Genomic DNA, 27,230 nt, shown 5'->3' with positions numbered 1-27,230 from the left:
CAAAAATGTCAATAGATTTACGTCATAGTTTTTGTCATTCAAAAAGAGTTTTAGTTCGTCATCGTCTCGTCGTCTGAAAAAAATGTTGCATCGGCTGTGGGGATGAAGACGACAACTCCCATGATTCCACACTCAGTCACGGCATCATCTAACTACGCCTTGGTCTCTTTGTTTATTTTGAATACGTGCTCTCTAGCGGCGAAAATTAGGTATTGTGCCCTTACGTTTAGGTATTGGGCAGAGATATAGAATATGGTCATGCAGAATATTTGCTTTATAAGTGCTAGTGTTGGGCGATATGCTCAATTTTCATATTGTCCTGTCGTCAGCCTGTGAGATCGCAGATACAGGATATTATCGTGCTAATTTATTTAATTATTTATTTACTTAGTTTCATTGCGGTGTTGTGCCCATTTTCGACCCCCTGCAAAATTATTACCCCTCTGGTTGAAATCGCGCCGATACACGATATTATCGTGCTAATTTATGTAATTATTTACTTAGTTTCATTGCGGGAAAGTGAACCAACTCCAGCGTAAGGCTAAAAGCAGCCTAATGTTTTTAATATGACTGAATTTGTATTTAACATGATAACAAATTATTAGATACATCGCAAGTTACTAATTATAATGCTTACATTTCCTCAGTTATTCAAAATGCAGCTACAGAAAACGAGCAAAGAACATTACATTACCAAAGAACATCATCACAAGCTCAGTCTAGCGCGAGTTTATGCACTTTAAAAACACTCCCATTATAATCAGCGAATCTACACTGTATGATGAATAAATATCTTATACTTGCATGGCACGTACATCTATCCACACCTTGTTGTTTATGATGAGAGAATTCGCGACGGAACTCCGCTGACTGTTTCAGCGACGACTCATCTGAACGCATCTGATTGGTCATTGCATTCATAAACTCAGCATAATCGTGTGTGATTGGTTATAACGCGCAACACTGTAAAACGCGGGAAAAGAAATATAATGCAACAAATAAGCCCTAATATTAATTAGATAGTATTGCTAGTCTGATGATGATAATAATAATAATCATCGTCTTGCTATTGTCAAAGGCGATATCTCTGACTATCATCGATACACGATACTATCGTCTATCGGCACAACCCTAATAAGTACTAATAAACAGCCAATATGTTAGTAATAAGCATGCTAATAAGCAACTACTTAATAGTGAAAATTGGTCCCTAAACTAAAGTGTTATAGATACAACTTTTCATTTTATTAATGCATTAGTAAATGCTGGAATCACTAAGATTAATAAAGGCTTTAGAAGTATTTTTCATTGTGTTAACTAATGTGTTTAACTAATGTCAACAAATGCAACCTTATTGTGAAGTGTTACCAAAAATGTTTTTAAAATCTAGCTGAAGTTCAGAAATATGTATTTTCTGTATTCATGTTGGTTTCATATGGTTTTGAAAATCATCATTTATACCATTTACAGGAAGAGTGTATGCAACTTCATATAAAAAAATGGTTTTCAAATGTCATTTTGAATATAAAAACACATATTTTTATACAAATATGACATTCTTAATTTATAATATCATTAAGTTTTGAGCCTACCTGTATGCTCTTCTCACAGTCGGTCTGCTGATGCAGCAGTAGCTCGCTTTCCATTAGGAAGCGTTTGCCACACTTGTCACAGATATGCATGAGGTTATGTGTCACGTTCATGTGTTTCTCCAGGTACCAGCGGTTGTTGAATGTCTTGGGGCACCACACACAGGTGAAGCTCTGAAACTCTAAGCTATCCTGGTCCAGATGCTCCTCACCGTTCCCTCCATGAGCTGTCTCTTGCCTCCCTCTCACACGTTTTCTCTTGGAGACCATCGTGACAGCATCAATGGAGGCCCGGGTTTGTCGTACGGGTCTTTCAGACATGAATGCAGGTAATGTGTATTCACCTTCCTCTTCACTGGTGCCTTCAAGTCTCACATCATCATCTTCACTTTGCTCACATTCATCTTCCTCCTCCTCCAAAGCCACATTGTCTCTTGATTCCTCAACATTCTCATTACTCCTCCTTCCTTTGCCAGGAAGCTGTTGTCCTGAGGGCGACTGAACTGCCGCGTTTCCCTCTAAACCTTTGGACACATTAAGTGTTTGGTTGTTCAGGTTCAGCTCTACAATAATTTGCTCTCTATTAAATGAATCAAGATCTTCAGGGTCCTTCAGGTTTTCAGTTTCCTTCCCTTCTACTTTACAAGCACCTACTTGCACTGGACGCCCATCGCCTACCTGAACAGCACATGGGTTTGCTTCACTTTTCCCTCCATGGATCCTGGCACAGGTCGGGTCCTTCTCTTGCTTGATCTCCATGTGAAAGTTGGAGTTCACAGAGTTGCTGTTGCTCCAGCTCTGAGCGCTGACTTCCTGTTTGGTTTGACCCACAGAGGGACTGATTTCCAGCGAGCCTCTAGTAATGAGTTCATTGCAGGAAGTGGTGATGTTACTCATCTGGAGCACTGTGGCAGCCTTGAGCACATCTTGGGCATTGCAGCTGGAGACCAGCAGCTTGGAGGTGTAGATGAAGTTGAGGATCTGCTGCAGGCCTTGAGGCTTGAGGGTCTCCAGAGAGAGTTCCACGCGCCGCAGCTCCTTACTCGATGCAAACAGTGAGTGGAAAAAGGGGCTGTAGGCTGCTAGGACACCTTTATGGGCCTGGAAAGAAGTCTGGTGGTGCAGGAGGACAATGTCTACGTCACATAGATCTGGCTGAAACAGACGCTGCTTGTTCAACCTGTCCATTAAAAAGGTGCAGTGAAGGGCCACATCCTCAACGAGGGAGAACTCTGCAGATGGATGCTCAGAAGTTTTCTCCACTATGAGCTACAACAGAACATCAGATTGAATTGTGATGCACATCAACTTCATCATTTAAATATTAGATATTGATTTACATTGCAATCAAACAACAGGCTGGTGTTAATTGTCATTTAAAAGGTAACTGTCAAGCAAATTATAATTTTTAAATTCTAGTTCTAATATTATAAAACTATTTCTACACAACATAATGTATTATATTATATTATATAAAGATGACTTATACACTTTTTGTTACATGTTTTCTTTAAAATGCCAAGCTTGATATTTTGACTGTGAAGCTGCCTTTGTATGTTTTATACAGATGGTCCCTCACAAAGAAAATATATTATATATATATTAATGACATCTTAATATATAATATTATATGTTATATACAAAGTCTCCTCTAAATTATATAAAGGTTTTCCAGCTGTCATAATATAATAATCCAATTATGCAGACAGGTAACCAGTGAACATATCTGAAAAATTATATTATCAAAACACATAAGAATGTATGTATGTACTGTATCTATCTATCTATCTATCTATATAAACGTATTTTCTTTAAAATGTCAAGCTTGATATTTCTCTCCAAATGTATAGCTGCTTTTATATTATATTTTATAAAGACGGTCCCACACAAGGAAATGTATATATTATATTACAATATTTTATATGCTATGTACAGAGTATCTAAACGGTACACAGACTTTCCAGATATCATAATACAGTCATCCAATTATACAGACAAGCAAACAGTGAAGATATCTGAAATAATATATTTTCTATTTATTATTATATATTTATTTTTTTAAATAGATTTATTCAATAAAACATTCTCTTTTATTTCTTTTATAATGTCAAATTTTTATTTTGTTTAATTATATTATTATATGTCCTAGTTCTACTATATATATACTAACATTATTACAAACAGATAACAATTCTCATTTAAGTTACAGTATTCTCCAAAGTCATGAATTGAGACAGGTACACTCAGAAAAAAATGTGCAAAAAAATTGTACCTTTAGGGGGTACAACAGCTTGTAACTGGGGCAGTGCCCTTAAACGGACACCTTTGTTCCTTCTGTACCACTAAAGGGTTCATAATAGTACCATAAAAGTACATTTTACTACCTTTAGGGACGGTACATATTACTACTCTAAGGTACTAATATGCACGCTTTAGGGGTAAAAAAGGTACAAAGATGTTCCTTTAAGGGTGCTGCCCCAGTGGCAAACATTTGTACGCCTAAACGTACCATTTTTGCACGTTTTTTCTAAGTGTAGTTTTAGTTAAGGTTTATATTGAAAATTGAACAGATGATTCAATCATAACATGAATTACATCAGCATCTTATCAAAAAGTAGCAAAAAGTTGTTGAAGCTCTCGACAGATGTGGAAGCTGCACGATATCAGCACATCTGCATGACATGCACATCATCTTTCAGACGTGACTGATGTCTGTCAGATTCTACAGGCCGATCGAGTAAACGTTCAGAGACATGCAGGTAACAAAAACAGTCAGAGAAGGGTCTCTTACTACCATGGTGATTCTGTGCTCTCTGCCTCGAAGGAGTACCGTCTCCCCTCCTTAGCATTTCAATGCTTCGTTTTCATGAAATTAGCTGTCATTTATATCCGCTCTGCGCTCTTCTAGACATTTTAGACATCTGTCCTTTTTCGCCATGTCCGCATGCAGAAGGGCTCGCACTCTCGGCCGGGGGGGAGTGATGATGATGATGATTGGAGGTCGAAAATCATATGGGTCGTTTTGTCTGGAGCATTAAAGCGACAGGGACGTGATTAAACGAGGGAAAACCACAATCCGCAGCTTTCGAAGCGAAATTATGGTTACAAATGGCAGTATATAATCGCTTAGGAAGAACGCATTTTTGGATGTATTCAAACGGTCTCCTTGAGCACCTGGCGCCCGCTGCGCAGTCGGAGCCCATGGCAGCGGGGTCAGCGAGTCCACAGCGGAGCGGAGTGAACCGGTTCACCGCAGACAGCACCACACTGCGGCCACGCGGTGTCGCTAGAACACAGCTTTTCGTTGGACACTTTTATCGACGGCATCGTTTCACTCACAGCTGTGCCTGAGATGTTTCGTTGTTTGCTGTCAGTGCAACTGATGGCAGGTCCCTCCAGAACATTAAAATCTGGTTTGTCATACCAAAAAGCAAAAGTGTTTATTAGTGTCAGACTTTATCCAAGACTTGGTCCACAAGTCCCTGCTGGTCTAAGCTGGTTGACTGGTCTTAGCTGGTTTAAGCTGGAAGTATTTTAGCTGGTCTCCCAGCCTGACCAGCTAAAGAAGTGGTAGAAACCCCTCTAAAACCAGCCTACTGACCAGCTATGATCAGGCTGGATGATCAGCTAAAACCAGCCAACCAGTTTAGGCTATTTAGTATACTTTTAGGCCTATCTAGTAGAGTTTAGTATGGGTTTAGTTCTGTAGTGTAGTGCAGCTGACATTAGTTCTGCAGAGGTCAGTTTACTGAGTGTATGTTTTGGTTAATGTAATGTTTTTAGGGTTTGATGGGGAAGAAATTATAATCAGCTCGAAAACACTGAGCATGAAACACTTTCCTATATTTGAAACATCAAAATCTGCTCTGACAGTAAACAGTGCAGAGCTGTACTATGTAACAAAGCGACTGGATTTGAAATGTATCTCAGCTGAGTGCATTATTTATGTTTATGTAGTTAACCCTTATGAATTCTGTATTTAATTGATGTCACTTTTGACTTTAATAGGATTAAACATTTTATTATATATTTATTATTATTTTGTAAATGCCCCACACAATAAGTCCCATGGGACTCACTGATAATTCATTCATCCTATAAAATATCCACAGACTGAACTTGAATGTTGTCTTGACCTCTATATGAGACTGTAGTTCTGTAATATACAAAAAATAAATAAATAAAAACTAAATGCCCTATAGACATGCAAAAATCCTAAAATGTTTTTATCTTATTTGTGCAATACATTAATTCTGCATTCTGTTGTCAAGGTTTTTATATGTAATTTAACAGTTAGTTTTGCAGTCATTCTCTTTGTCTTTGGTGTTGTTATCATGCACAGTGTGTGCTGACAAAAAAGTAATGGATTATAACACTGGCTCTACTGTAACACATTTAGTGTTAAACTCTGTCAAAAGATTAAGAGGAAGGTTGTAAAACTTACAGTGATGTTGACTAAGCTATGTCACAAATAAATATAAATCAGAGTCTATAAAAACTTGTCAGTAAAGGGCATCTAATAATAAGCCTCTCAAACAAAGATGTTTATGGTGGTAATAATGAGTTATGGGAATTTAATTATAATATACCATACAGTCTTTGAACATAATTTCCATTTGTGAACCAGATGAGGCTTTTGGACATAAGAAGGGGTTGCATGCTTATATAATTAATATTTATATTGTCCTAATTAACATGGTGTTAATCTAGGCTTAGCTTCCAGCCCTCCTCCCATGGGAATCATTTAATTCATTTCAGTGAAATCCTCAGGAGTCACTGCCTCCTGTTGGCTCATCTGCTCACATCTATAAACATCATTTTGTTTATGTATTGAGGATCTTGCTGTAACTTTAAACCAGGCTTGGCCATGCTGAGTTTGACTAATCTGTCTGGTGTGACATCAGCATGCTCACTGGCATTCAGACACTGAAAATGATATAAGAAGGGTGTGAAGAGAGAGAGAGAGTGTTACGAGAATAATTTAAAAAGGGATTTGATAGATAAATGAATGACAGATGTGTTTTAGATGGGAGGTAAATGAAAATGAGATCTCCTTCACCTTTCACTGTCTGGTTTCTCTCACTCCATCATTCTTGCACAATATTTGATTGTCATCCTAACAGTGATGTGTTGTGTTTTTTTGTTTTGTTTTTTAAACTTCATGAGAAATCCACAATATATGAAAACAAAACAGTTGCTATTGTGGCTGAATTAATGCCAGAATTAATACAATCTGTTCAGTTTTCACACAGAATCAAGATGGATGGATGGAACTTTACTGAGTAAAGGCAATTACCTGTTAAAACCAAAAATTTAATTGCACACTGGTGATGGTGATGATCTGTTAAATGTAGAATAAAAAGAATACATAATTTAATAGACAATCAAAATTTTCTCTGACCAGCATAAAAATACTTTTATATAAATAGAAAAGGGATACTAAGATCTAATGTAATAAAAATGATCTGTATACTTTCTATGACAATATCCACAATACACTTTCAAAATACAGCAATAACACACATTTTCTCTTAAATGTACATCTTATTCACACTGAGGTACAAGAACTGTGCATGCAAACATGCAAGAGCATTTTCATGCTAGCAACTACGACTAACACTACGCATGTACTTTTGACAGCTAAAAAGATTTTGGATTCAAAATCCTCTTTAGAAAGACCAATCTCATAAAAATGCATCTTTTGCAACTGTTTTTATGCGACAAGTGCACAGTTACACAACCCATGTCAATTTTCACATAGAACTATACAATTACACTATAAACCACTATTATAAAACATACAGCATGACACACTATGCTTCCGCTGCACAAGTAAGCATGCTTTTATGGCTCTCGATGAGAGACGTTTGTGTTTGTGCACATGTACACAGACACACAAGCACATGACACGAATAGGAGGATGCAAAAACAGGATTGTAGCAGAATGTCAGACAGTCTAAATCACATTACTTTTTTCCAGGAATAAGGAAGAAGATAAAAATAAAACCTGGTCACCAGAGACCCAAAAGGTCACCATTCAGCTTTACAGATTATTAAGAGTCTGAGAAATCTTGAGCAGCATAATGAGGGCACGGAAAACAGAAAAACACAGATACCAACTCTAATGCTGAAGATTAACGTCTGTGTTGTTGTGCACAAAAATGGGGCAATGGATGTGGACCATGATTCAAACGAGCCTTCTCAGCAACAAAATGAGCTCTGATCGCATCCTTATAAAGCCAGCGTCACTTGCTTTTCAGAGTCAGTAGTTTGATGAAACATAATCAAATGTCAACGAGTCCCTTTTTACTTGCATATTTCTCTCCTGATCGATGTGTGTGAAAGAATGGCTACAAAGACACATCATATGCCAAACCATCACTATGAGCCTTGAGCTGCACAGTTTCCCTCACGTTCCTACTGAGCGGTGAGATGCACAGTTCCTACAGGAATGATGGCGGAGCAGCAACCTGCAGATGATGGAAGTGGTCCGGGTGACAGCCTTTCTGTGTGGGTAGAGCACAGACTCATTGGTTTCTGTGACTCGTCATAGACGGAGCATCACTCAGCACTCAGACGGTGGAGAAGTCATCTTGACAGGCAGAAGCACGCCGTGTGGAGGGGCTGCATTTTGTCATCATGGTGATTTGCGAGCTGAAGTTGAGGCCGTTGCTTGCCATCGAGGGCTGCTGGTACTTAGTGTCAGCTCCCAGAAATCTCTGCATGTGCCACCGCCTCCACTTTCGTTTGATCTCAGACTGAACCTGGAGAGTGTGTATGAGGTCAGTAAAATATCTCTATTTTTCTCAAATTTTATTTTTGTTAGATAAGGTTAAGATCATGAGAAACAAAGTCAGTCATGTGTTGACTGGCAAATTCAATTCTCTCTCTGATATAAAAACATTAAATTCTGATACTATTACCTCTCCATTTAGAAAACAGTACAGGACAGCAACACAAAATCCCTGAAGAAAAATAAAGAGGACAATCAATTTGAGCTGCTGCAGGGCAGATTTATAGTCACAATCACAGTTAAATAATTAACAGCTTTATGTAAAAAAAATGATAAACTCAGTCCAAACACATTTTAAAACAAATGATAATAATTAAATATAAAATAATCAAACATGAATTAAATTAAGTCTACAAAAACAATGGTTATGTTTAAATTTAATCTCATTTGACTTTAGAGAAAGATGGATGGTAAGTCTTTAAAGAATTTAAAGGGGTAGTAGGAAAAAAATGAAAATTCTGTCATAATTTACACACCCTCATGTTTTTCCAAACCTGTTTCCTTCTTCTGTTGCACAGAAAAGAAGATTTTTTTGAAGAATGTCTTTATTTTTTTCAGTACTATGAAAGTCAATTGCTACTGACAACTGTTTGGTTACCAACATTCTTCAAAATATCTTCTTTTGTGCTCAACAGATGAAAGAAAGAGAATTTTCATTTTTGGGTGAACTAAGGCCATTTTTGTATATCCTCATTCAACCTTTTCATCTGGCTGCATAACAAACATGGAGGGAATAAATATCACTGGGCATGTCTGGGGTTGAGGCATGCTGGCAGATCCCACGGTGAGTCTATTGCAGTGGCCAATCTTAGTATTCCATTGGCATTTAGGGAATCCAAACTAGATAAGCAACGCTTATAGAAGAATACAACTGTGGGTAAAAACATGTTTCAGTCCCCTGCTGCCTACCTGAAAAGACCCCAGGATCAAGTCAAATACCAGACGCACATAAGACTCAATGTGATGAGGCATAAAGGCAAAGATTATGTAGTTTATCCCGAACAAGGGAATCAAAAGTAGAGTTGATTTTGCCAGTCTCCTGTAGACCAAAAGAAATGGCATATGTTGGAATACGTTTGTATTTACAGTGGGTATAGAAAAGAATCACCCCTTTTAAAATAATCACATTTTGTTGCTTTGCAGTCTGAAATGAAGACAGACACATTTTTTGTTTTATCTAGCTGTATTTTCTCAGCGCAACTTATAACTTCCAAGTGAAAGATATAAAACCAACATGTCAGAAAAAAAACAGAATCACGGAGTTGGAAAAAGGATCACTCCCTTGTGTCAGTATTTTGTTGAACAACGTTTTGCTTTAATTACAGCCTTTAGTCTGTTGTCTCTACTAACTTTGCACATCTAGACTTTGCAATATTTGCCCACTCTTCTTTGCAGAACTGTTTGCCCCATCCATTTTTTCTTCTATCCTGACAAGTGCTCCAGTCCCTGCTGCAGAGAAACACCCCCATAACAGGATATTACCAGCTCCATGCTTTACTGTAGGAATGCTGTTATTTGGATGCTGAGCTGTATTGGATTTCTGCCAGGCAATGTTTGGTGTGGAGGACAAATAATACAATTTTAGTCTCATCTGCATCCGAATCTTCAAGGTGCGTTTTGGCAAAGCTCAGTCGTGACTGCATGTGGCCTTTCTTGAGGAGTGGCTTTGTTCTTGCAACCGTCCCATACAGTGGCTTTTTCCTTGCAACCCTCCCATACAAGCCACACTTGTGGAGAATTTGTGACATTGTTGTCGCATGCACACAATGACCACTCTTTGTCATAAATTCCTGCAGCTGCTTCAGAGTTGCTGTAGGCCTCTTGGTTGCCTCTCTGACCAGTTTCCTCCTGCCTCTTTCATCCAGTTTAGAGCGACATCCTGATCCAGGGAGGGCCTGTGTTGTACCAAATAACTTCCACTTCTAAATAATAGACTTCACTGTGCTTCTAGGCATTGATAAAGCCTTTGAATTTTTTTTTTCTATCCATCTCCTGACTTGTGCCTGTCCACAACTTTATCCCGGAGATCTTTTGACTGTGTCTTGCCACCCATAGCTGGTTGTTTGATTCAGTTGCACTACCAAGGATCAAATGCTCCAGGAAAGCTATTTTCAAGCTGAGATATGACCACAGCTGATCGCAGTTGAAAGTTCAAATGACTTTGTGTGCCATTGAGAAGGTGATTAGCTACATCTGATTGAGTTTATAAGATTTTTCTTTTTTTTTTCTGACATATTGGTGTTATATCTTTCACTTGGATGTTATAAGCTGCACTGAGTAAATACAGCCTGATAAAACAAAAACTGTGTCTGTCTTCATTTCAGGCTGCAAAGCAATAAAAAGTGATTATTTTAAAGGGGGGTGATTCTTTTCACACACTGTATATTGTGCATGTAAGACAGCAATGTCTGTGGTCCAACACAAAAACTCACGAGTACTGGTGTGATTCATTTCTCCCAATATCCCGGCAGCTGATTTTCTGACGAAGTATCCGGATGATACAAATGAAGAGAATAAAGTTCATCTAGAAAAACAGCATCCACAGATTAGGCACTGTTTTAAAGTAATTCATGCACCACCTGTCATATTTGTGAGAATTTGATGCTGCTGTACGGTCACTCACCAGTATTGTTACCAATGTAGGGGTTTTTATAATCCACCACAGATCATCGTCAATAAAATCCCAACATCTATCAAAAGAAAATAATAGAATGAAACTACAGTAATGGAGTAAAACATTTGGGTTCCGTAAGTACAATTCCCAACCTTTTTCTGCATAAAGAAATGTTTTTAAGCAATAATGTATGAAGCGTTTGAGACAGATCTACTTTGAACTCAAAGGTGGTTATGTAATGGTAAATAATATAAATAATCACAAATTATTTCAACTTTCGTTTGTTTGTGTGGACTACTTAATAGTCAAATGTCTGGGAAAGAATCCTGAAGAGTGATCTGCAAACCAGTCACTGTTCCTATGCAGAAAAACCCAGCAACTGCTGTTGTGACTCTTTTCAGAGCTGATTGATTTAGTTCATGTCTTGAACTCTTTGTTAAATAATTGTTTAAAATCCCTTTGTAGAAAATGGCTGGGAGCCAAGGCTTCTGAAAAAGTGGACTCTCACTGTTTGAACAGTCCACATGAATATTGGATGCAAAAACAAACAAAGAAATAAATAAGAAAAACGTGGCAATGAAAATGAAAATATCCACATAAATTATTTTCAACTGTCTCCTCCTATGAGTTCTGCTCTAAATATAGACTACTGACCTCCATGAAGGCATGTCATTTATCATCAAAGAAACAACCTTGAGTGAAATTTCCAGTGTCAGCTATACTGTAGCTATTGGAAAAAGGTGTGTAGAAGACAGAAATTCATCTGAGCTCATAAACTCATAAAAATAGTTATATACTTTACTCTGTTTTAATTGCTACTCTTAGGTAACAGTGGCTACAACAAGCAGAAGGGCAATTTTATGGCTCCCATGAGTGTGTATATAAAAACATTGCAAAGTATCAAAGTGCCGTTCTGCGAACAAGTTACATTTACTCACCCAATATCATGTAAATAAGATTTTGTGATGCTCCAGACTGTTATGAAGACACCTGGAACTCCTGTAACACAAACGCACATATTGACTATGAAGATCAATATTTGAATACATACAGCTTTGACATGTTGACATTTTAGAGTCTCTGTCAGAAGGCATGTTTCCAGGGATTCCTTATATAATTGGCCTACATGATCATTAGGAGTTCAATAAAACAAATGGATTGCCAATTAGCCTCAAACCTTAACTGACCCTGAGATACAGATCTGAGCCTACTTATCCTAAATTTAAAGAAAAGTGAAATGTGAATCATTTGCCAACACGATACAATGACCTCAATGGAGTGTGTACATGGCATGTACAAGGTCCTATTGACTTTAGTGATCAATTTGTCATTCACATTTGACAGGCATTTCTCTCCTGCCATGAAGACTTATGAGGCCGAGGGGCAATATATCTTAATGCCACTTAGCACATACGCACCCCAGCCAATGAGAATGTACCACCAGAAGTACTTCCTCTCAGAGAAGAAGGATACAGCCAGGAGAGCGTGCAGATACAGACCCTCCACCAGTAACCAGAAGAAACTGGCCATGACGCCATACTGGAAGAAAACCACGGCAGCCTTGCAGCCCACCTGTAAAATGCAGAGAGGATTTTGTTTAGAGCTATTATGCACTTGTGTATATTATAACAGGAAATGTGGTCTTGCATGTTTACCGTGTACTTAAACAAAGGGAATGCCTTTGCGCTTGTGTGTTGCATGCGCTAGGCACTAGAAAACATTGTGCAATACTTCCAAAGAGGGGCATTAAAAAGAGTGTAAACACATATAAAGAACCGCAGTATGCTGGCCTGTTAATGTTTGACACTCTTGTAGTGCGTTGACTGTTCAGAAATGTCCTACATGTAATTATCACCTAAAAGTGTTTCAATTATTGCAATAATCACACAGCCCTAAACAATCTTTGGAGGATTTCAAAGAAACAATCACTAATAAATAGTAAATCCATTTTAATTAACGACAACATCTGAGCCTGAATAATCTACGGGCCGTTTAAATGTCAAACACGTGTTTGTGACCTTGCAAGGGTGTTTACAGAGGGGATACCGCGCCATCATGAGTATTTGAGCACCCTGTTGTGACACTTGTGACATATTCTGTTGGCCGACAGCTGCGTCCAGACGGCCCAAAACACTCAGATCCAGATGAAGAGTGTTTATACAGGAAAACACACAGAGAACACATTTATAAACCTTTACACACACAGGCCGTCAAAGCTTTTTATTAGCCAAATAGACTCACTTTCATTAACGAAATGTCCTCACTTTACAATTGTTAAAACTTGAACACTGCATATGGTTTTAAGAACCATGAAAATGGCACTAAACAAGCCAAACATGACCATGATGTTGGGTAAATACAACGTTGGCCATATCCGGATGAGGGAGGTCATTTACAAACTCTTCAAAGATCTTGAAGGACTGCTCAAACACTGCTACACCTGGCCACAAAATTAGATTAAAAAGCACTTTGCCAAACACCATTTAAAGAGCAAACCTTATGACAAAACATTAGAGCAATTTACTAACGACAGTGTATCAATTGCGGAGATGGTGCTGTTTCTTGTGAGGGGAAAAAAATCAATTGCATTCACCTGATGTGGTTACATTCAGCTAAGAAAGTAGTAATAAAGTAGAATGCAACCAAAATACAGTGTAAAAATATTTTTATCAGGTATAATGTAAAGAATGTGCATGTGGTTTTATTCTAGTCAAAAATATTTGTCACTGAATCAACCTGACTACATTAGGTTAAACCAAGTCATTTTTAAAGGATAGTTCAGGTAAAACTGCCTGTTAATATGTTTCACAGGGTACCAGGAAATATAATTGTAAATATAACTGGAATCCTACATTTTAATATAAGTCTGTCTGGAATACTTCATTCTGATTAATCAATGGCAGATGTCAGTGGTTGTGTTTTCTACAGTTAAGTTTGGAAGTAAAAATCACATTCATTTTCTTTATAGGGGAATTGATTTTTAACAATAACTAAACACCGTTTAAGACAGACCTACTGTGTGCTACGAGGCTGTTGATATGCTTTCTTTGAAGCAATCAGCCCACATTATACTGTATTACTTAATTAAAAAAAAAAAATATATATATAACTGCAGAATTTCTAGCAAAAACTCATGATTCTGCAAAGAAATCTCCACCACAGAATCGAATCAAGCAAATCATGCCAACAAAAACTCTTTAGCACCTACTGTCATTAATCACTGCGAATTACATAAGACTTAAAAGAGTCAGTCGTTGTGTCCAAATTTGCCTACTTTTCTACTAGTAGGTGATAAACTGTATGTGAAAGAGTAGTATGTTTGAATTCATAGTATTCATAAAACAGTAGGCTAAAATTCCTGAATTACCGACCACTTCCACCGAGATTCTGAAGTGCGTGTACAATGAACACTTTACTATCCCATGAGGCCATGGGAGATGAGATGTAAATATCACATGACAATGACAACAAATGTACATGTACTACATTCAGATTACACTCATACACATTCACATATATACAGTATATATAATGTGCAGTCAGCCAGTCATTATCACAATTATAGCCACTGACTGTACATTATCCCTTATTTAAAAAACACTTACAGATCCAAAGTGGCAATCATCAGGTTCCTCCACCTCATACAGGACTACATCCTTCATAATTACAGCCACAGCCTTCAATATAAAGGACACGAACAGGTGAATATGGATGTAGTTCCTTGTGCAGTGGAGTTTTCTTAGAAGCAAAGAGAGAAAGAGACACAGTGAGTTGTTTTAGCATAATAAATGATACGCAGAAACACAATAAACCATGTGCTGAAAGCTACGTCAAAGGCTCTGCATATACTGTATATAGACAATGCATTATAATCACATGCATGACACGTGAACGCTCAAGAAAGTGTGCATACACAGTGTTGTTCATTCATATGTTCTGTTAATGTTGAGAGGAGAGCCACTCATTCTGTCTACTGTGCTTGTCTTCTGCCTTTCAAAGAGGCACAGGAAACTCATATACTGTGTGTATGAAAACTTAAATATAACTCAAGAACTGTGTTCCTGTTTAATTAAGTGTGATGCAAGCTAAAAGAGGAAGCTTTTCAATACACTTGAAATCTGGCTTGACCTCTGAGGTCACTGACGGGAACATCCACTGTGGTTAATTTACTACTGAGAAAATTGTGCACTGCAAAGCTGCATGTTAGAGGTTACAAACTACTAAGCCATTTTGTTTAGGGTTGTGCAATAATGGAAACGGTGTATAACACTATCAAACGTCTGAATCGGTGCACTTTCGCAATGCACTGTATTGTTAAATGTGCTATAAAACAGGACATTTCGAACAAGGTCATCTGCCTTGACACCAGTATGATTTAGCAGAACATCGATTAGCTGCTAGATCACAGTTGAATCAATCACATAAAATGTGGGCATTCACTGAGGACAACAAAACTATCAATTGGGAGTTATTTGAGTTTTTTTTTTTTTCATGTGAGAAGGTCCTGTCCAACCCAGGTGAAAAAGAACTACTTTCTCAAATGTATTAAAAATATACTTGAAATTCATATAGTACATTTATAGTACAATTGTACTCCTAACATGCTTACTTGAAGTGCATTAAAAATGTATTGAACTGCATTTTAATATTTTTTTAAAAGTATACTATAAGTATGTTGGTAATATGCTTAGTTATATGCTAAAAGTATACTTTTTTGTGACATTTTAGTCTACTACTGTACTCTTACTTAAAGAATATTTTATGTTTGCTTTGTATAAGAACGTAGTGAACGTGCTTCAGCCTACTTTTCAAAAGGAAAATGTCTTGATTTTTTTTTTTTATATTTGAATATATTTTATAAAGTATATTAATTCACTCCCACATAAATACATTATAGCTAAGTCTATAAAATATGCAAATGCATTCTTACATTGTACCAACTTATAATGTATTATAAATTTTGTCAAATATGCCTCATTAATAAGCATACATAAAATCAATATGTTGTTTGGTTTTACTTGTTTGTACTCGTAAAAGAATACTAGGTATTTTGTAATACAATTCAAATACATTTTAGTTTCACTTTTAAAGACATAACATGATGCATTAATTGTAATAGGCTATTAACTGTAATTTCCACAAGCATTTCAACATCGTATCATTTTAGTGTATTATATTACCAACCAGGTGCATTGTACTGTCATTGATAAAAAGAAAACAAATCACTAATCAGCATTTGTCTGCCGTTTGTTTGTTTTTTTGTCGTTTTCAGATCAGCTGCTGTTGCAATAGAAGACAATTTAAAATCAGATTGGAGAGATGAGCAAAGAAGAGAGTGGTAACTGTTTTAATCTCATATCAATGAATTTCAAAGGTTAAATTCTGGCTGACATATTTCCTAATAAAGTGACTGTTGGTACCAGGCCGCCCTTAGGGGGGTGCAACTGGTGCGGTCGCACTGGGCCCCGCTGCGAACGGACCGAGGGGGGCCCCACTCCCTACCTCGCACCAGGCCCCTCGTCAGCTAAGGACGGCCCTGGTTGGGACTCTGAGTGTCATGCTAACTTTGGATTCAACACTTCAGTTGTAGAGATGTTAGGCCTCTTCTAACCTTATGTTCAGTGTAACAGTATTGTATGGTGACGACAGACAAAAGGATAAAAACAGACGCTTATGTCAAGTTTGATGAGGATTTAGTCCAAGCTTTGAAAGGTAAACTGAGAATGGTCAAATAAATTCTAGTGCATATTGATGCAAATTATAATACATATCATATTCAAAAACACCATTAAAACCACAGAATTTTCCTTTAACAGACCCTGTGATGAAGAATTTTTCAAATACCACGGTGTCTGAATTGCAAGCCCTCAGATGCAGGAAATGTAACAAGTCGTAATCAAAGAAAAGTGATCCTCCACTCGAACCATTTGCAGGTTTAATAAAAATGCACTTCGTTCACTTCTGTGCTTTGTTGTTTTTTTCCAGGAACTTCTTTGTGTGTGCAGAAAATTGCATTGTGATTCATTTTTATTCTGTGATGGAATATCCATAGTGTACTTTCCAGTAATACAGGTATAACAGAAATGTTCTACAAATTGAATGAAGTAGTTCTGTTATAGCATTTCACTGATCTTTATTTTCATTTATTATAATTATTTTGGTCAAGAGTTTATATATGCTGCTGTACTTTTTAAATGTACTCAAGGAATGTATTGTTGTAATGTACACAAGATATCAAGTTAAAAAAAATTGAAAGTGCATGTGTCATTATAATTGAATGATTTTTGTACTTTTTAACATACCATTTTAGAATGCTGAAAAATAGCTTTATAACAAACTTTATAATAGTGCACTACTAATGCATTACTAATGAGCTGATATGCTACTGAAGATTTTCTTGAAGAATATTAAAGTGAGGCTTAAAATATATTCTAACTGTACTTCAAGAAGTATAAAAGTGTATTTTGTAAAGTACATTTTTAAATCTTTTACTTTTGTAAAGTAAAATGTAAAGAACTACAATTAAATTACACTAAATATACTTGATACTTGTTAAGTTGTTCCATTTTAACACAACTAAATATTAAAATGTAAAGCAATTAGCTTAAAGTTCATCTTAAGCATATCTTAAAGAACACTTAAAATACTTAAAGTTGTTCCAAAATAACACATTTATTATGCACTTAGAACAGTATAATAAAATATAATAAGTGCATCGATACAACTTAAGTGTATTTCTTTTTTACCTGGGTATAACAGAAGTCAGCTGTATGCTTTGAGCTGTATGGAGGATTTACCTGAAAAAGCACAAAATGATGATGGCGATGATGAGGGATATAAGAGACACAGTGTGACCAATAGTGTATCCAATTCTCACAGAGCCCAGGAATTCACCCTGTGAGGAAAAAAGTGCTTACTGTAACTTTTATATCAACATTCACGACTCAGAGTAGCTTCAGGAAGACACTTTAATTATCCAAGAGACATAACCAAGGCTGCTGCACATCCAACGCAAACATAAGTGAGACTAGCAGATGAAACTGAGGTTTTAAATACACCGGGAATGATTACCAGAACTGAAACAGGTGTGTAGAACTCAATTAGAAACCAGGGAGACAAATAGGCACAGGTAACACAGGCAAACGGGAACAGAAAAAAAACCTAAACCAAATCAGACAACACGTGACACTAAAGCCAAGTTCACACTGCAGGATTTTAAGCCCGATTTGCAAGTCAACAAGCTCGCTGACTGGTTGGACTGTGATCGGAAAATCGGAGGGTGATCAGCGCTCGGCAATCTTTATGTGTGAACTACTCAATGATGCATCAAAGAGGCTCGCTGATGCCTCGTCGACACCAAACAAATGTCTAGCATGCCACATATCTGGACCGGTCGGCCGACTCGACATCACGTGGTGTCAGGTGTCGCGACGAGCTACAGCCAACGAGAGAGCAAGGCATGGGTTGAGGCCACCGGAAGAAAACGAGCAGCAGCAGCATGACTTCAAGAAAAGTTTGGACACAAGATAAGAAGCAAAATCTTTCAGAACAGATCATCAATCAAACAGCTTGCAGCACTAATTTCTTCCCAACATCCATTTTCAAATAAACAACTCCTGTTTCACTTGTTGTTTCGCATCATTCCCATTCAACTTCTTGCGTGTGTTTTCATGACAAAACGTGGTTTGGGGACCGTGTAGAGTCGTTGGGTGACAGAGTTGTTGTCAGCTCGTATAGTGTGTGACCTGTTGCGGATCATTTACGTAGTGTCACGTAGTGTGAAAACCACAACAAAGACAGCAAGTCTGTATTCTGAACAGCACAGCGATTTGCCAACGTTTAAAGTCATATAGTGTGAACTTGGCTTAACTAAACTCAGCAACATGCTAATGATGAATATGTAGAACTGAAATCAGAACAACAAGGTCAGTCTTGATTTGTTTTGAATAGTTTACTTATGTTTAATTTGCAGCCACTTACCATTAAAACTGAATCACTCCGCTTGTGATTGCATGTCATTGCATCAGTCTGTGAATTAGTGGTTTGGATTTTCACTTACTGTTTCTGCTGGTAACTTGAATACACCAGTAGGTGGTGAAAAGAGACTATTATTGATTCATTCAACTGATTTGTTTAAAACACGGATTCATCCAGAAACTAAACAAGTGACTGGCTGCATCCAATTATGCCTATGTCCGAATTCACACTATTTATAAAAAAAAAAATGCCCAGGTGACCTACTATTTCCAACAAGATTCTAAAGAGTCTGATAGACACTTTACTATCTCATGAGCCGACAGGAGAGGATTTGTCTATGGAATTAAAGCGACGCAACTGATACTGGTATGTCGCGTTATTAATGACAACATGACAAATGTAGTATGTTTAGATTACTAGTAGTACATCTGGATATTGCACACATTGATACTATATAGAACATACTTTTTTAAACAACGGCCAAGTAACTAAATATTCAAAAGAAAGACCTACTCAGAAAATATGCCATTTTGGATGCAGCCAGTCTTTATGAGTGAGTCATTGAATCATTTACTCAACCGATTAGAGCAGCTTCTCCTTTGTAACAGCTAAGTTAATAATAAGTTAATATTGTGTCTAAATTATAAGTGACTCAATTTTTAATTTTAGTCTGAATATCAGCAAGGCTGTTATTATGGAACAACAGCATGCTCTTGCTCATGTGATATTGCTTAAATTAATTCAGCAAACTGAGGTTAAGAGCCAGATTAACTAAACAGATCAAATAAGCCTAAAACTGCAATACCGTAATAGTGCCGATGTGAGTGGAAAGTGCAAATTAAAGAACACAGACGCAGCCAGATAATAATTTCTATAATGACTTATGCAGTCTACCAAAATCAGTGTAAATTAGCAACTATCGCAGTCAAGTGCAGAATGGGTTAAGACATGCTTTTTTGGGCGTTAAATAATGGCGACCAGTAAACTGACTAGTGCACACCATTATAAATCATGTCACATAATTTATTAATACCCTCCTTCTGTAAATTTTGCGTCTGAAACGGAAACTCCCACAAATGCATATTCATTAAGGTCCACGCCTTTTCATCTCTAATTTTTCACTGTCTTTAGTAAATTCTGACAGTAGTTATTAAATACCAAAAGAGGGTTTGCGCTGGCGCAAGCTGTTAGTAAATCTGGCTCTAAGTGTCTTATCCTTATTTGACTGATTGCTTATTTCGTACCTGTGGGAAATATATGCTGTTATTGATTAGAATGCATTGGGTGCAAATCAAAACAAAGCAAAAATGCAAACGTACGCACCATGTTTCCATCCTCTGTGATATTGGGGTCATAGCCACAGTTATATGCAACAACAACTGGGTTTATTTCTGTCCAGCCATTGGCAGTACAGCTCTTCGATATGTTTCCTGGAAAAGGGCAAAAGGACAGTGAATACATAGGTCAAAAGAGAGAGAAATGAAGAGTGTTAAAACGCAAGATTCGATCACAGTCTCATTCCTCCATTAATCACTGCTACTCAGACACACTTAAAACACACAGCCAAAGATGAGGCTGGCGATTACTGCAATACAAGCAAAGCTTGAGCACTTCATGGATCTCAAGCAGCCAATGAATTAATCAACAGGAAATTTCTTGTATCTACATTCACTGGAAAACTTGGAATGTTTTAGTTTTATCTTCTTTTTTTTTTTTTGCATATTGCAACACAAAATTTTGTAATCTGATTTATTTTAAGCAAAATTTAACAGAATTATCTGACATTTTTTGGAACAGTTTTCCTTGCAATTTGTGACAGCAGATTTCAGCGACTGATTACTGCGCTGAAAGCTCATTGGCTTGAGAATCCTCTCAGGCCTGGAGGACTTCAAACTGAATGGGGCTGATTTCTTTCCCAGCCTGTTTTTGTGAAGTAAAGGGTAGACAAGCGCATCATCAGGTAATCATTCTCTGCAAAGTGGAGGAGGAAAAATAACAGATGTAGTCCTGTCTGTCTTATCGCTGCCTGAAATACCAGCTGGGAAATCCTTTTACTCACTGGACACATTATGACGTTCCCATAATGACCCTTTAGATCCTCCTCGCACTTTTCTGCGCTACATGTAATGTCCATGTCACGCTTATCAAATTCATGACCTTTCTGCCATACACTTGAGGCCAGGTTTTTTGAGGGTTGATGTCACAACAGAAGATGAATGGAAAGGAATGGAATTTAAAAAAACAGCACCTCCCAAAATATTCCCAGTATTAAGGGGCAAGGATTATAAATTTGCCTCTGACTTAACAAAATATTGAAATGCCATGCAGATGTCTCACTCTACAAATAAAATAAAATAAAATAAAATAAAATAAAATAAAATAAAAGCTATATTAATGAACATTTAGTCACTGGTTGTATTTTTCTCTAACAAATTCCCAGAGTACGATCTGCCTCACAATTAGAGAGATGAGTCATGAATAAAACATCAACTTCTTCACCCCTGAAAATGTTACTCTCATTTGTAGGAACCTTGTCATCCTTGGGGTATGTAAGGTCATTAAAGAAGGTAGGCATAAACCTCTAGAGAACACAACAGGCTTCACTATGGAGAGTGAAATACAACAGTATACAGGGATTGATATAAATCTACTGTACATTAATTAGAACAGAATGCTTGTAATGAAATGTCACAAAATCAGCTAGCAACTAACCACAAAAGCCTCTAATTAGTAACATTTCGTACAATGGAATTTACATATGAATAAGGAATCAGGTGTTTTTTTTTGTTGTTTTTTTAACCATACATAGCTTCATCAATTAATTGACAGTCTGTTCTGAATAAAAGTCTCTACAAATAATTAAACTTAAAACTAATATTGCATCAATGCAGTTTTCATCTGTTTACCAAGACCTTTAAACATGTTAAAATGAACAGAGAAGCTTTTTTTTGATCCTTTAACAAGTGTTGATAGTAGCATGACTTGTATAAACATGAATCAGACTGGGCTTTTGATAAAGCTCTTTGAGCAAAGTGTTATTACAGCAGCTTTCTCCAATGAAGGTGGGTGTGTGTAGGTGTGTCCTTCTCTTTCAAACGCAAGCTGCTTGACGTATTATGACAGCAGATCTAAAAGTGGAACTGCTGTGAGAATTCGCAAGAATGTGGGATATTAAAGGAGTATTCTGTGTTCAATACAAGTTAAGCTCAATCAACAGCATTTGTGGAACACCTCCAAAAAATAATTTAGTTTTTAAAAAAAGGAGGTTACATAGAGGTACTTACAACAGAAGTGAATGGGGCCAATTTTTGGAGGGTTTAAAAGCAGAAATGTGAAGCTGATTTTAATTCTTTTGTTAAAAATTGTGCATTCTTTGAGCCGTAAAGCTCGGTTTGGGGTTTTAAGGTTTAGTCTTGTGCTGTCATGATGAAATTGCACAATTGGATACAACTTTACCAAACAAATAAAAAAATACAGCTGAAATAAAATCAAATATTGGATGAAAAACTTTCAAAGAACAAATTCAAAGAAAGAAAATAAAAAATGTTGCATTGGCTACTAACAGAAATCAACTTTAAGCTGAAGAACTAAAATGACTAATTAAAAACTACTATAATTAAAATACAAATTTAAATTAAAAACTGAAATAAAAATTTATTTTAAATATAGAAATATATAGAAATATAAAATATTACATATATAATATAACTATATAAAAACTATAACTATATATAACTATATTGAAATATAAAAAAAATCAAATAAAAAAAGCACATAATAAAATGAGAAACTGAAAATAGAAAATATAATAAAATGACTAAAACTGAAAATATAAAAATAAAAGTTAATTCAAAATATTATATAAATAAATAATAAAACTAAAATAAATCAGATTGGCCCCATTCACTTCTATTGAAAGTAACTCACTGTAGCCCATGATTATTATTATTATTTATTTTATTATTATTTTTTTTTTATTTTTTTTTTTGTGGTAATCAACAGGACACAAATTTCGGAACTTGGAACTTTCTTTTAAGGTGTGTTTACCTTTGCTTGCAAGCATGTAAAGTGACACTGAACAGCTTTTGGCTTGGTAAACTTTACTTTCTGAACATTTATATGAGGTGTGATCATGAGGTCACTGCACTATTGACAGTGTGTTTGACTAAAGCATGAAAGTGAAGTCTGAGATATGAGCAAAGAAACCACTCTGAACAGTTGAGAAGATTAATGACTGTATGTTTGCTGTAAAGCTCCTGGGTAAAAAGTTCAAATTGTGTTAGGACACTACAAGCTCCACCCAAAATAAATTTATGATATGTTCCTGGATCTGTGTGCTGCCAAGTTTCGTAACGCTTTCTTTCCTTTCCATGCTCCTATAAAAATGAATTGCTTCTTGATTAGACCATAACACATGACCTGGTAGATTCTTTTGAATCTATAATCTGATACTACCACTGGACAGATTAAGTTTCAAGGAAAGTATTTTACTCCTGCTGGAATACCGGGAGTGAGATTTAATCTTCAGGCTTGATTACACAAAGCACCGTTACTATTAGGAAAGTAGCCATAAATTGATATTTCTACACACAGTGGTCCCAAATGGATTCATTTGAACAAATTAAACCACTTAAAATGTCTGAATGTGACTAAACAAATGCTTCTAGAGCTTTTCTCAGAACTAACCTCACTTTTCTGAACCTTTTTCAATTACTCTTTACCAACTGCTCCCAAGGTGAATTTTTTTATGGACGTATGAAGTCATTTCTCTGTAAGTTCACACAGGTGAACACCCAGAAAGAGCTGAAATGTCTTTAAATCTACTGTTTTATTATTTGAAACCTAAAAAAAATTTATTCAATATTTTGCTTGATAGGTGGTTTTATACTTTATTTCTATAAAATAAATGCTAAAATGTTTGATATTTTGCTATATACTGCAAATAGATTCAAGTGTGGCTAAAGTAATTTTTAGGGTTACATCTGGTTGGCCTACAAATGGAAAAAAAAGGGGGAGACTACACAATATATTAAGCTTTGATGGACAAAACTGTGCATGATTCATTCTGAGGGCATTAAAAGAAGTGAATACAATGAACTGGCTTTCTAAAAGCAATCCAATCTAACTTACGGTTGCATAACTTTCACATAGTTCTGTTGAAATCAGCATAATCGCAGCGATCACTAATGCAGCGCAAACTCTAGTGTGTACTGTAGGAACCCTGATAAAACAATTCTAGCTAAAATCATCAACTGTCTTTTAAACACTCTTTCTGGGCAATAAACATGGAGCATTTCTGGGAAATCGGTGCTAAGGAAACAAATGTTTCCTTTGATTGGTCCAGAAAGCCTCAATCTGTTTGCTATAAATTAATGAGGATTTTTGTGTCCACTGGGTCCGTGCATGTCCTTTGTTCTTCTCTCTGGTTCATAAATTGTTCCATCAACACGTTCGTTATATATGTCTCTGTCTCATCTAAATTCCAACTCAACATTCCCAGTCAGTTAGTTATCAGTTTTTTTCCCATCACAGGATCTTCAAGTCAGCCCACCCCCAATCTAATACATGCAGGTCTTTTCCCAATCAAATCTGGCCTGTATCACAGCTCACCAAAGGCTATATCCCACATGAACTCCATGAGGGAGATAAATCCATTGCATTTCACCCTGTACCATCTAAATCCCTCAATCCATGTTTTGGATTTCTTCCAGAAAGCACTCTCTCAGAGCACTTAGGAAAGGCATGCCCCTTTCAGCAAGACACAGATATGACCTGGAAGCCATTAGATGTGTGTAAACAGTTCATAGGATGAAAATTATGGTTGTAAATCAAAGTTGAAATTCTAACAGAAACACAAGTGAGTAGAAGGTCATGCAAATAAATAAATTCAAATTCTGTATCATCCATATGGAGATCCCATAAAGAAAAAACACACAAACATTGTGTCACAGCTACTTTTGTGACTTTATAAGAACTGAACCAAAAGTGCTGTATTTTCCAAAATGATGTGTCATTACAGAAATGGACCCTACATTACATGGATGTAACTGCTGCTTTTAAAGCAGGATCACTTTGAAAACCTAATTGATCCGCACAGTCATTTTCACGTACAATTTCATGATTATTGAGCAACCCAACCTCTTGAAATACTTTCATTGGTGTTCTTGCAGCAAACTTAACTGCCATAGACAGTACTCAGTTCCTACAGACATTTTATTTCAACTTCTAAAGTCAAAAATGACTCCGTTTACTCCTCTGTGTGCTTGAAGGTAAAGGGGAAATTTAAGAGGTAGAGTCAAATCAAAATGAAACTAATTACTGAAAATATGAAAATAAAAGCTGATACATTAACTTTATGACAAAAGGCCAGTTTTTTCAATTCCCTAGATCAGTGGTCACCAACCTTTTTAGGCCCATGATCCCTGACCTCGGCCTTTATGAAAGACAAGATCTACCTATTGAAGAATTGATAGAAAAAGACATCCCCGATTGTACTTCAAATTTGAGGCCTTTTACTTAGTATTTTAATTAGTGACGCTCCGATCATAGCTGATTCAGAATTCAGATTTTCTTTTCTTTCTTTCTTTTTTTTTTTAACTAGCAAATTGGATTCTGATACTGATACTGATTTTTAAGCAAATTTATTTATTGGCTATTTGCTTTATAACAAACAAACTGGCTTTAAACAAAAATATCTAGCCATTTGAAATTAGAGGCAACCACTGCATTTTAATCATGATCTGCACGGGCAGTTGTTTTTGATTTGACTTAGATTAATTTCAGGATTTAAAACAAAAACAGAATGGTCTGACTTTAGGTGTTATTTATTTGCTACATAAAACATCTGCACGAAACAAAAACAGCAGGTCTGAATGAGACGCACTCTCTGACAGCAGGTGGTACCTATGAACAGGGTTGCCAGGTTTTCCCAATAAAACTAGTCCAATCGCGTTTAGAGGGGGGTTCCCCTGTAAAAATCGCATTCCGGGGGTAAAATACACGTTTTTCGGCGGGGATCTTCAAGTAAAATTCACAATCCAGGGACTAAATATCACGTTATTGGGGTCGCTTCAACCCGCGGACATGAACAACAACCCGCGGCAACAGTGTTAAGTAGCCCAATTCCGCGGGAAAACCGCGGACTTGGCAACACTGCTTATGAACCGACCGCACTATAGCGTTTCCTTGTTTACCGTTGTAAACAAAGCAGAGTTGCGCTTTATACGGAGGAGAAAATGCCATTGCCATCGAAACTTTTCTCAAGACAGTTCCCTTCAGTGATACATTAATATAACCCCAGAAATGTAATGCATTTTTGTACTTATTTTACTGTTTTTTTCGGGATCTACTGATACAGTGATAAAGATCTACCAGTCGATCGTGATCGACGGGTTGGCGACCACTGCCCTAGATGGTTACATACACTAAAATAAATCAGGGTAAGGTTTCGTTTTAATAACGTCTGGCGTGATATAAGTGCTCATATCTAAACCTGTCCATCAAAGGTCTGTATGGTTGACAGGTCCATTGGACAGTCTAAGCAGTATAGAGAGGTCAGCAGTGACATGACTGCAAGCTAGTAATATTTTGCTGAAAGCAGTTTAGTTATTAGCCAGTCATCAAATAGTACATCAATAAGTCAAGGACTCAAATGGACATTCACTCATACAGCAACATATATATGAATGAAACCACATAAATCAGTAGCATAAATTCAGAATGTATCATGTTGCCTCTCTAAACAACCTACACTTTTTGTTTTCAACTCTCAAAAAAAAAAGTGTACATTATTTCATGTATGTACCGTCCAAAAGTTTGGGGTCAGTAGTATATATATCATGCTCACCAAGGCTGCATTTATGTGTTCAAAAATATAGTTGAAATATTATTACAATATAAAATAACTGTTTTCTATTTTAATATATTTTAAAATGTAATTTATTCCTGTGATGCAAAGCTGAATTTTCAGCATCATTACTCCAGTCTTCAGTGTTGCATGATCCTTCAGAAATCATTCTAATATGCTGATTTGCTGCTCAATTATTACTGGTACCCACTTATTAATAATTAGTCTTATTATTATTAATGCTGAAAACAGTTATGCTGCTTAATATTTTTGTGGAAACTTTTTTGTGATACATTTCTTTCTTTTTTTTGATTAATAGAAAATGTAAAAATAACAGCATTTATTTGTGTAACATTATAATTGTCCTTACTCTCACTTTTGATCAAACTTCAGAATACATACATACATATA

The 27,230-nt window shown here is 36.5% G+C and overlaps 2 protein-coding genes across 3 annotated transcripts in view; both read right to left on the bottom strand.

The window, feature by feature from the left end:
• zbtb47a (zinc finger and BTB domain containing 47a) overlaps positions 1-4,786 on the bottom strand; it is a 22,894-nt gene extending 18,108 nt beyond the window's left edge. Inside the window, exons 1-2 of the mRNA XM_016525152.1 lie at positions 4,384-4,786; positions 1,593-2,858 (exon numbers count right to left, since the gene is read on the bottom strand). Of these exons, the coding sequence (XP_016380638.1) occupies positions 1,593-2,858; positions 4,384-4,386 (1,269 nt within the window). The 5' untranslated portion in view covers positions 4,387-4,786. The remainder of the gene's footprint in view (positions 1-1,592; positions 2,859-4,383) is intronic.
• Positions 4,787-7,063: 2,277 nt separating this feature from the next.
• LOC107718100 (vasoactive intestinal polypeptide receptor-like) overlaps positions 7,064-27,230 on the bottom strand; it is a 37,614-nt gene continuing 17,447 nt past the window's right edge. For both annotated transcript variants that reach the window (XM_016525051.1, XM_016525050.1), the window contains exons 4-13: positions 20,297-20,403; positions 17,794-17,891; positions 14,602-14,734; positions 12,415-12,568; positions 11,935-11,995; positions 11,006-11,072; positions 10,815-10,906; positions 9,292-9,421; positions 8,513-8,554; positions 7,064-8,353 (exon numbers count right to left, since the gene is read on the bottom strand). In XM_016525051.1, coding sequence (XP_016380537.1) covers positions 8,162-8,353; positions 8,513-8,554; positions 9,292-9,421; positions 10,815-10,906; positions 11,006-11,072; positions 11,935-11,995; positions 12,415-12,568; positions 14,602-14,734; positions 17,794-17,891; positions 20,297-20,403 — 1,076 coding nt within the window. In that variant the 3' untranslated portion in view covers positions 7,064-8,161. The remainder of the gene's footprint in view (positions 8,354-8,512; positions 8,555-9,291; positions 9,422-10,814; positions 10,907-11,005; positions 11,073-11,934; positions 11,996-12,414; positions 12,569-14,601; positions 14,735-17,793; positions 17,892-20,296; positions 20,404-27,230) is intronic.

The sequence above is a fragment of the Sinocyclocheilus rhinocerous genome, unplaced genomic scaffold (genome assembly GCF_001515625.1).
Source record: "Sinocyclocheilus rhinocerous isolate Xijiao unplaced genomic scaffold, SAMN03320098_v1.1 scaffold480, whole genome shotgun sequence".
In the NCBI taxonomy this organism is placed as follows: Eukaryota; Metazoa; Chordata; class Actinopteri; order Cypriniformes; family Cyprinidae; genus Sinocyclocheilus; species Sinocyclocheilus rhinocerous.
Note: the sequence above shows the minus strand (reverse complement) of the source record. Positions and strands in the feature narration are given on the sequence as shown.